The sequence below is a fragment of the Fringilla coelebs genome (genome assembly GCF_963513975.1).
Source record: "Fringilla coelebs genome assembly, chromosome: 3".
NCBI classification, from domain to species: Eukaryota; Metazoa; Chordata; class Aves; order Passeriformes; family Fringillidae; genus Fringilla; species Fringilla coelebs.
The window spans coordinates 57,904,556-57,915,564 of record NC_140030.1 but is presented as its reverse complement, the minus strand read 5'-3'; the positions used below and the strand labels follow the sequence as shown (position 1 = coordinate 57,915,564).

Sequence of the window (11,009 nt, the reverse complement as noted above, 5' to 3'; positions counted from 1 at the left end):
CCACTTTTTCCAGATTTCACAGCAGTATGGAATTAAGACAGTTTAAGCAAGCTGCTACTTCAAATGAACCATATAAGAAATCTCTGTCCTTTCTGGTGGACCAGCTGTCCACCAGAACATGTATTAAATGCTTTTCACTGCTTCATTGTCCCTACTATTTGCCTTCAACAGTTATCAAGTTCTCTATTCCTATTCCACAGACATTGCTTTTTGTGTAGAGCTGAGGACTTGGCACATTCAGACCTAGACAGGACACAAGGTAGCAGGACCGACTCACCAGCTGACTGGAAGCAGGAGACAAGTGGAGCTTCTTCTTAACCTGGCGCACAGCAGAAACTGAGCCTTACAGCACGTGCTGGGTCTCACACTACTGCCTTTAGAGCCGCAGCAAATGTTGGCTGTGCATGAGGGGCCCTCTGTGGTTTAAAGCCTCACCACCTGGAGCTAACTCAAGCTTAAGCACTCCTTTCCAGAGCACCAGTCTACAGGCATATCTACCTCCTGTTCCTCTGGAGTGTGCAGAACCAGGATGTCCAGCACACACATTACGGCACTCACCAACAAAGCCCTGCCTCAGCAGTCACTCATACTGGTGGAGGAGCACTCCCTCTTTGTTTTTCCTTTCTGCTATGTGGCACTCCACTGTATGTAATAAGAAACAGAAAAAAATGCAGTTTCCTTGCCCTTCAAGCAGACACCACGGTAAGCACAACATACCAAATATTTCAAGACCATTGGCATGCTCTGTTACAACAAAAAGGTTACTTCATGCCTGCCTTCAACCATCAAGCTTAATTTGTTACTACTGCTTCAGCAATACGGCTGTGCAGAGACAACCTGTACTTGATATACGCATGTAATCAGCCCCTTTAGCTAAAGGATGGTCTAAGACATCCCTGAACAATTAGTATGAAATGAGTGCCACATGCTGTCATTCAGGCCCTATGTGAACAATTTGCCTGAGCCAGTACTGTAATCTCTGCCCAAAGTAATACTTCCAACGCTTGTGCATCAGTGTGATACAAAGACCTCACATAAGAAATGCAGGAAGGGGTAGGGATGACTGAAGAGTCATTTCAGGCAAGCACAGTAACACCTATTTTCCCTTTCATTTATCTTTTCAACCTTTATGAAAGCTCTGCAGCCTGTAATACAACAAATTACAAAAGGCATTTTTCTCTTCCAACTGTTTTAAAATCATGTAACTAGACCAGATATTACTAAAAATGAGTCTCTTGTACACAGTTATAGAAGATTCTTCTTTTGAGTTTTATTTGTTTATAGTAACAGTAGCACATATTTCCACTTAGGTATTTTAGTGCAACAAGGAAATCCATTAGGCTTCAGCAAGGTGACCTATGTTTCTATATGCAATGGAATAGATTAAAGTGCCTCCCTTTGTTGCACAACAGTTTAAAGCTTCAGAACTCTAAGTAAATACCTTTCACAGAATTAAACAAGCAGACACTTTGCTTGATTATGAAATGCTTTTGTTGGATGAGTGAAGTGCTTTCTGCAGTACAACAATTCATTTGTAAGCCACAGGCACTACTACAAGAGTGGTATCAGAGTAGAACTGGTGACATTTTAGTAGTCTGTGCAAGAATTCCACTCTACTTTTTGCAAGTTGCATATCTTGAAGATACATTCTCCCAGTTGATCACATTCCAGATGGCTTTCAAATAATCAGGTCGAACATTTTTATATTGAAGATAATAAGCATGTTCCCATACGTCAATGCCTAGCAAAGGAATGAGACCTGTGGAAAAAAGAAGGTGATTTTGTAAATATATGAAAACACACTTTATATGTAAAGTTTTATATTGCATCTTCAAATTGTACCCAGTTTCTGAGTCTTAAGCTGCAGGAAGACAAAGAGCTCTGAAGCACACTGGTCTTTATTGCAGTATTTTACAAAACTGTGCTCACACACACACACTGTATAAATTCAAAGAGCTTATTTGGGTAAACACATCTATAAATATTCTGGAACTGCCTTGAAGACATAACTGAAACCAGACAAAGTAATTTTTGAAAGGTTTCTATCTTTCGCACACTTATGCAAGCGCTTTCATAAAAAATTACGTTATAAAGGTTTCTTGCTATGCCAGCTTGCTTCCAATACTTTAATTGCAGGCTATTTCTTAAGTGTCTAATTACCTCCTTGCTTTTGTGCTAAAATACCCTTCCCACTGAAGTTTTTATGGTAAATTTTCACAGGAGGAAGGGTGAAATTCACCCCCAATATAATCTATGTCCCTATACTAAATCTATAATTTCTTTTCACCCTACTGATAGGCAATACACAGACTGCTGGCAATACATGAAATTCCTTGCCATTCTCTATGAATTCTGCAGAGGGTATCTGCAAAATGATTTGGACAAACTGCCACTGCAAGCAGATTCTTGCTGATCATGACCTCTTCCCTCTGTGAAGGGTGTCCAGTCTGCCATTACCACCTCCATGTCTCTCTAAGGAAGTAAGAATATCTTGGAAAGAAATCATTGCCAGTACTATGCTGCTTGTCCAGCTGTAACACTTAACCACATCACAGACTAATTTGGTTAACACTCATTACTCTTATAAATATAAAGGAAACAAAGTATAAGGCTCCATTTTAAACCCAGTCTATAAAGAAACAAGAGTTATTATGTTCATCTTCTCCTCTCCTGTTGTCTGGTCCCCATTGACAGTGCTCCTCTACCACAGAAAAGTGTAGCAGTGTGAATAGCTCCTCTACCACAGAAAAAAAAAAATCTGAAGGCAAGAGGCTTAATGTTGCTTGATATGTGCAAATTACTCCAGTTACTCAAAAATCCAAGGAAGCTGAAGCTAAAATATCCACCAAGCAAAAAAGCACTTTCAAAACATGGCCCATCTATTTTTCCTTGGACTAGAAGGACACTTAATCCTTCTGCTGTTCAATGTTTTTAAGTTCTGCTTTACAAATGCTGCTCTAAAAACTGAGTTTTCACTTCTGCTAGAAGAGACATTTGGTTTTTCAGATCTATTTATCCAGCAATTTCTTCTCAACATTTTCTACAAACCACTTTTCAGATGTCATCCACTTGCCTACCAAATCTACAGAAGCAAAGGGAAAGGAAAGAAACCTGACCTGTTGTTCCTTGCAAAGGATCTTGATTTGCACAAGCTGCTATCTGTAGGCGCCCCTGCTCCTTGTTATAGCCAAGCCACCCCCAGCCTGATCCTTGGACACCAACTGATACAGCTGTCAGCTTCTCCTTGAAGTTTGCAAAAGAACCAAAGTCACGCTTGATGGCTTCCATCAATTCTCCTTTAACAGAAAAAAAGCACAGAAAGATCACAAACATATAAACCTCAATCAAAACCTCCCAAGTTTATCACAACAGCTTTGTGAGATCTGTACTAAGGGCGTTTATCTTTAATTGCAGGTCATGATAGTTAATCAGTACTCTATCCTCCCCAAGGAAATTCCTTCCATTAGGCTTTAACTGCTAAACTATCTCTATCCAAACTGGAGCATTAAGTCCAGCCACTAGGCTGGGTGAGTCTGCAACACATTTCTTTCTGTGAATTGAGTACACACAGCAATTTAATTAGCATGGCTTTGTACAACTATTTTCTCTTATGAAGGTGGAAAGGGTATATTCAGCAGTAGACAGGTATTTTGCAGTGTATACATAATCAGCTCTAGAAATTAAAAAAGACTTTGTACATTACTAGTTTTTTGTATTTTTGGCTTACATCCAAAACCTCCCCCGAATACCTCAAAATTTTGCTAATTGTCACATAAAAATGTAAATTAACTTGGAAAAATAAAGATCCTTTAGACTCCTCCAAAGAGAGAAAAGATCATCAATTCTACATGTTAATTAAAACTGATGCAATAAACCACTGTAACATGCACTAACCTTTAGGTTCCCCTCCTCCATTAGGAGAAAGATTTGTCCAGAAGATGCTGTGATTGATATGACCCCCACCATTGAACTTCAGTGCAGGTTGAAGTGACACCTGAGTTGTAACATCACCTAAGAATACAGAAAATAAAAATACATAAATAAAAACATTATCATCACCACAACAGGCAGTAAGTTTCTACTAGGCCTCCATGATATCCAAAATCTTTCTACAAGCATATATCTTATCAATGGAAAACAAAAGGTTTGTACTGTCATGCATGTTTTACACAGTCACAGACAAACTCTCTTAAGGATTTATTACCTTTGACCTTTTTTTATGCTGTAATAAGTGATCTGCAATATTCCAACTATCAGGCAGCCCATAGTACACACCTAAGACTTACTGCCACTCTACAGCAGAATAAAGCAACAAGCACAGCCAGAACTCTTTGAGGACCCAGCACTTGTAAATTTGTCAGTATTGTCACTAGAAGGCAAGACTATTACTCACCCATTAGCTCACTGATTTGCAAACTAAGCATTTTTAAACTTCTTAAAACAGTTTACAGGGCAAACAGCTTGTGCATGAGAAAAGTCAGTAAGTACAGTGAGCACATACACAAAACGTTGTTCTCCTTCCTATCTTTTGTTTCATTTGGAAGGAGGTACTCACAGAAAAGTGATCAAAATAATTTTGCTACACATGACAGAATCCTGCATCTGAAACCAAGATCAAACTGCTCTCTACTTCCACAAAATGTTCTACTCCTTGAAGAATTCACTGGTGCCTTGTGTCTTTGAACAGTGTTGCACCACTTCAATACAAGTCTTTTCATTACTATTTTGGCTTTTAAAAGCACTGAAGCATTTCAAACGTTTTTAAAGCTTTTTCCACCACTCCAATACATTCTTTAGTAAGGAATCAGTGGGGGACCTGTTTTCTCCACTCTCAGGACTGAGTGGTAGAAATTTTCTGAGTCACCTCAACACAAAGACAATCCTCAAAGAAGTAGTACACCTCAAAGCAGTAGCATCTCTTATTAAGGTGATGCCTCAGGTTTTAACTTTTATATTTTTGAGATCCTGTGCTGCTTTAGGGTGTGGCTCTGGGTTTCTTATTAAGGGATGGTAAGCTCTCTTCACAGAGTAGGTAGACAAAACAATTCCTTCTCTAGCTGGGGACCCAAGGACAAGCAATTCCGATCTCTGGCCCAAAAACATAAACAACGGTGAACCAAAGAGAGAAAAACAAGAAGGATGGGACTTCATCAGCTAATGCTGTGATTGGACAATGAATTCCAATGTGCTAATGGACCAAAACTTATAAAAATGTGTGACACCCCGTGACTGGTTGTCCATTTTTTTGGTGGCCATTTTGGGTTCTCCTGGGCTGTAGCCCTGGCTGAGATCTTGTGCTGCTCAAGGTGGATCTATTGAGGCTTCCTAAGAAAAACCTATGCAGCACTGAAACAAAGCATCCAATGCTTTGTTTGTAAAAACATTATTTGCTGGATTTAAGTATCAGGTTAAGGATAAGAAGTCTCTCATGACCATTCAGATGGCATCTTTGGGACATTTTCCGTGAATTTCTCACGCCTTAATGACACTTTCGAATTCATCCAGATCATACAACATATAGGAAGCCAGAAATCAAAAAGTAACTTAGAAAGCCTTTAATGTGTTCATAACTCTTTATTCCACCATTTCTTAGAAGAATCCACTCCTCAGGACCCCAAGGAACCAGCGATGGCATTTCACCATTTTCCTTAAACAGTATTTGTGCTGCTGAACTTTGCACTGGGAAAAAAAAAAAAAGAATTGAAAAGGGGTAACTTGCCCTGAAGTTACAGCAGAAGTATACTGGAATTTATTTGTATAGAATCCATGGACAATTCAGTAAACCAAGACAAGACAAAGGTGCTAAAGAGAGTAGTCAGCTCAGTTTTTCAGCTGAAGTCATTTGTTTCCTTGTAAGAGCGCAGTTACAGGTCACATGATGGTCAAAGAAGAGCAGGGAAAAATAATGCAGGAACAAATTTTCAATGAAAATGAGATTCAAGTTAATATCTTTCAATTAGCAAATCTGACACATTTTGATGGGCCAGTAGTCAGGACCGGTTTATGCTGAAACAAAGTCCTGCGCTGTCACAGAAATGTAAATTCATTTTCAAATGAACTGACAATGTAAGCCAACAAGATGGCTTTGAGTTTTCTATGCAAATATAGATAAATTAAGAACATGTTAAAGATAATCTGAAGAGAATATTTTACTTTCTATTGCTGAACAAGAAACATTGACAAGGTTCTGCTGTCCAGAAAAGTTTATTAGATAGTGGTCAGATGCGCTATGTAACCCAACAGTGATACACATCCCAGTGAGATTTTTGACTGTGCTCAGTTTTAGTATGAAAAAACAACAACAATACTGACAGAATGAGGTGGCAGTTCAGCCTTTGCCTCAGTCTTAGAATTTTTTCTAAGGAGGGTCAAAATACTGCACATGGTATACTGAGATACCAATCAGGAAAAAACAAACTAACAAACCGCACAATCACGAATATCCCAAGTGATTATTTGTCTGCTTTGCTGTGCATGACCAAAACCAGTAAGTCATCCATTTGGAAAATAATCTCTGAAGAATCCTTAAGGAAAAATTAATCTCTAAGTAAAAAAGATTCCAACAGAAGTGATGAGATGCAATCAAAAACTGTAATTCCTAAAAAATAACTCAAAGGATCCACAACACTAAAAATGCTTCTGATAACGAGAAATTCTGCCTCCACTAGTGGCTGCAACTTTTGTAATTTAACAGCATCACTAATAGCAGCAGCACACACCCTGTCTTCTGACACTTCAGGTTCTCTCCCCAGTTGTTTGCACTAATTACATCTCCAGAATACATCTTTCCTGGATCTGCTACTGGCAGGGCAAGGCAGCAGTCAGTCTTGATAACCTGCTTCTTAATCTCATTACTTCATTAAATCAGACTGCACAAGTTATTTTTAGGCTGACTTAGGTACTTGAAAAGCCCCATTCTCTGTTCAAATACACTGGCAATTAATTATCAAGGGACACATGGTTCAGGTTTACTCAGATATCAGCAATTCTCACTTTCACCCAAGTCTAAGCAGTAAAATTCTACTGTGAAGTCACCTGACACGCAGATAGAAGTGAGTCCATACAGTAATCATTTCTCTGAGATAAACTGATACCTTTTCAAAAGATTATCACAACAGCAAAAAAAACCCAGAAAATATTCCACCTTCTTAAAAAGACATACATGTTATTTCACACACTTTTATCAGTCCAACTGGAAGACTCAAAGTTTGGAAAAAACAGATCTCATGTTTCAGTGTAGCTCTGCTACACCTGCAAAGCTTTTCCAAAAGGCAGTGTATCTCAAATTCTGGGATCATAACAAAAAACTCCATGATGGTTTCCTGTATATTTTTGTGTCTTACATGGGCTTGTCACCTACACAACCCCTTAATTTGACCCAGTGATATCACTGACACCCAAATTCAGGTCTCTGCACTGTGTGCTTTATACATTAACAGCATGTTTGTCTCACCTCAACTTGTAGGCAACTGAGATTATTTACCAAGACTGAGCAGAGCATCTGACGTGAAAATTATCACGGCAGACAAATTTCACTTTAACTAACTTTGCTACCAGCCTTTTATTGCAAAGTACTTGTTCAGCAAAATGACTGCAATTTCCTACTGACTCAGTCTTTGTTCAGTTCAAGTTACTAATGGAGTATGGGCTAAACCCACAACAATTAATAAATCTTCTAGTTTTACAGCACTACAGAGAACAGAATTCATGCTTTCTACTTACGTGTGATTTCCAATTATCAGCACCACTGAAGCTACAATAAAAGATTTTCCCCTAACAATATTGCAATGACATAATCCAAAGCTTTAAAAAGAATATATCTCACTTCTTTTTTTATTTTGTTCTTCTGTATCATCTACACCAATTAGGTTCCATCTCACCTGTTGACTGTGGAGATACAAACCTTTGGCCACTGCCTCCTTGTACTTCTCCTCGACAACATTCAGGTTGTTCACGTAGGTGGCATGATGCTTGCTGTGGTGCAGCTGCATGATCTCTGCATTAATATGAGGCTCCAGAGCAGCATAGTCATATGGCAAGTCAGGAAGAGTGTGCTTCTGCCTAGAAACCAAGCACCCCAAGGGTGCTGCCAACTTGGTACTGCTTCTAGAAAAGAAAAAAAAAACACAGTAGGAAGCAGTTTTAGGCAGTAAAACTTGTGCTTTATCAGTGAAATAGACTTCATACACTGCTGTTCTGATGAGCTGCTTTAAATACCTGGGGTGATATCTCAGCCAAGGAAATCATATTTCCATTTCTCAAGAGTTTAAAGCAAGCATACTTTGCAGCTTAACTGCGAAGATGAATTCACACAAAGGTCACATATACAGGGCTTTGCACTGTGAAGCTGCTGCTTCTCAATCCGAGCCTCCAGGCCACTGCAGAGACTCATGTACCCTCCCAAGCATTCACGTGAGGGAAAAGCAGGGATAGCAATGAAAAGCCAGTAGTAACTTGATGACATTCAAAGCTTCACCTAATCTTTATTGATTAAAAATAGAAGCAATGATGTCGCCTAAGCGTCCTTCCCTCGCTATCCACAAGGTCCGTGCACTGGGAAGTAGCTAAAAAGCTGCACAGTCACCGGGTTCCCCGGACTGAATCTCTCCAGCATTTACAGAGACATGTGTCTCCCTGTCCCCACAGGGGGGACCGGGAAACCACCCGGGGCGTCACAGCCGCGATGCCCGGCACAGACACCGCGCAGGCCGTGCTACCCTTCCCCATTTTAACACCTCGGATTTGTCATGCGACACGACAAGTGCCACTGCGAGAGGAGAATCGCCGGGCCGGCAGGACGGTCGGCTCTGAGGCCCGCCGCCCATCGCTGGTGACCTTGACACACGCCAGGGACACACCGCGACCGAAGCCCTCGGGACCCTGAAGGGCGGCCGAGTGCGGCGACCCCGGCCAGCAAAAACAAGAGGGTCTGGCAGCACCGTGTCAGGCCACCAGAGCTCCTCGGCGGACGGCGCGGGCGGAACCTGAAAGCGCTCAAGGACGACGGCAGCAGCCTCCGCCCGGGCCGGCGCCGACCCGGCGCGGGGCAGCCGGCAGCAGCGCGACCTCCCGCGCGTGAAATGGCGGGAGACAGACACCGAGGGGCGAGAAGACGACCCTCCCGCCGCCTCCTCCCCCGCTCCCGCCGTCCCGTTCCCGGCTTGGAGGCGGAGGGCAAGGACGGTGCGGCCGCCGCCTCCCGGCGCGGGCTCTGCCCAGCCCCGCGCTTTCCCCGGCCCGGCGCGGCGCGGCTCTCACCTGCTCGCGGCGGCAAAGCGGCACAACATGGCGGCGTCTGCAGCCGGGCGCGACTGTCACGGCGCAGCCGCGGCCCGCCCGCCCTCCGCCCCGGCCGCGGGGGCTGAGCTCGGCCGAGCCGCCGGTGACACACCCCGCGGTCACCCCCGGCCTTCGGATGTGGGCAAATACCATTCCTTAGCGGTGGGAGTAGCTCGTCCTTACGAACGGAACGCTCCTAGAGTCGTTATCTTAGAACGCAGGCCCGCCGTAGTTCCCGAGGAGGCGAGGCTGCCTTAGCCCTGACGGAACAGATAGAATGCCGCCCGGTGCTCCCGCCAGGATACAGCAGCACGGCAGAGTCCGGCTTTGAAAGCCTGCCGCGCAATGACATGGTTCTGGCAGCATAGTGACGGCACCGGCAGCACTAACGCTACCGTTTCAGCTTTTTTGTCTACGACTTGCTTTTGTTGGTTCATTTCTGTCCTTTTCCCCATTTTTTGGGCATCGTGTTTTCCCCAACACGTGCTTTCCTGCATGCAGCAATTCAGCGGCCTTTGGTGCTCATGAAAATCCTTTACCCAATTCAATGCAAATGAGTCCAAAGACCCATGAAAAACTGGCTCTCCAGCGAGGTCAGGTAGGAACTCATTCCTCAGAGGTAGGAGGCACTCTGCACGCAAGACAAACATTAGGTAAAATTTAAATTGTATGGAATTAATCTCTGCTACCACAAAACCTTTGATCATCATATTTTGTCTTCCTTAATAAATACATGTAGCCTTAAGATCTTCTAGCACCCCACATTTACCAGACTATAAAAATTCAAATTACAATTCAGTGGGGGCTAAGCCTGAACAATTTTGTTGAGAATAAAGAACCTCATCTTGCCTGTTGTGAAGAAATCCACCTGGAAAGACCCACAAAGGGAATCCCAGCCCCCTAGAAGACGCAGTGCTTCCATCCCTCACTTCCAGAGGCATCCTAGAAAAGGACAGTAATTTAGCTCCTCTGATGAGCCAGCGGTGCTCTTGTGGGAATCTGAACAGTGAAAATTGCTGCTTTAGCAGCAGCTAAGATATAAGGTAAATTGTCCAAAATCAGCAAGTTGTTTCTTCATCCCTGACTACTGAAAATAGGTTATATCTAATTTTAAAGAGGAATATATTGTATTTACTGGATCAATAAAATGTAATTTTTTTGTTAAAAAGAACCAACTACATTCAGGATTATTAAGTGTTATAATGCAGGCACCAAGAGCCAGGCAAAACCATTAATATTATAGGTTTTTAGTATTACACTGCAGTTCACTAATGCTTGTAGCAAACGTTCCATGAAAGCAAGTCAATTATGTACTTATATTATTAATTTTATTATTAACTGGCACCATTGCTGGATTGCTTTCATTTTGGAAGAAAAAAAAAATCACACAAAGCACCCTAGCCTGCTTATTTAGGAGACACCTTCTAAGCAGAGGTGTCTGCTTAGGGGAATGGCTTTACACCATTTTTTCCCCATAAAGTTAACTTGAAGTCTGATGGTATAATTTCCATTTCTGGTTTGTTTTTTTTTTTTTTTACTATTTAAAAATAACATACCACTCTTGAGAAATTAAAAACCTCACATAAAGATAACTTTGAAGTCATGAATGTCCTGTAATAACAGAATAAGTAAAAAGTCATCACCCCCTAAGAGCTATGCCTTTTTTTTAATGACCACAAATTTGCTCAGAAGGCTTTTACCACCTGATCACATAAAGCCTGATTACTATA

General features: G+C 41.9%; 1 protein-coding gene across 1 annotated transcript; it reads right to left on the bottom strand.

Moving 5' to 3' along the window:
* Positions 1-1,251: 1,251 nt before the first annotated feature.
* On the bottom strand, positions 1,252-9,405 carry SOD2 (superoxide dismutase 2). Its single transcript, XM_084202807.1, has 5 exons — positions 9,259-9,405; positions 7,904-8,106; positions 3,895-4,011; positions 3,117-3,296; positions 1,252-1,759 (listed from the first exon to the last, which is right to left on the bottom strand). The coding sequence occupies exons 1-5, from the start codon at positions 9,285-9,287 to the stop codon at positions 1,614-1,616; spliced, it is 675 nt and encodes a 224-aa protein (XP_084058933.1). The 5' UTR covers positions 9,288-9,405; the 3' UTR covers positions 1,252-1,613.
* Positions 9,406-11,009: the final 1,604 nt, after the last annotated feature.

Excerpts from the sequence above, each read along its gene's own strand:
- SOD2 (XM_084202807.1), bottom strand. The coding sequence starts at position 9,287 with ATGTTGTGCCGCTTTGCCGCCGCGAGCAG. Across the intron at positions 8,107-9,258 it reads CGCTTTGCCGCCGCGAGCAG|AAGCAGTACCAAGTTGGCAG; the intron begins GTGAGAGCCGCG and ends TTTCTTTTCTAG. Across the intron at positions 3,297-3,894 it reads TGGAGGAGGGGAACCTAAAG|GAGAATTGATGGAAGCCATC; the intron begins GTTAGTGCATGT and ends TTTCTGTTAAAG.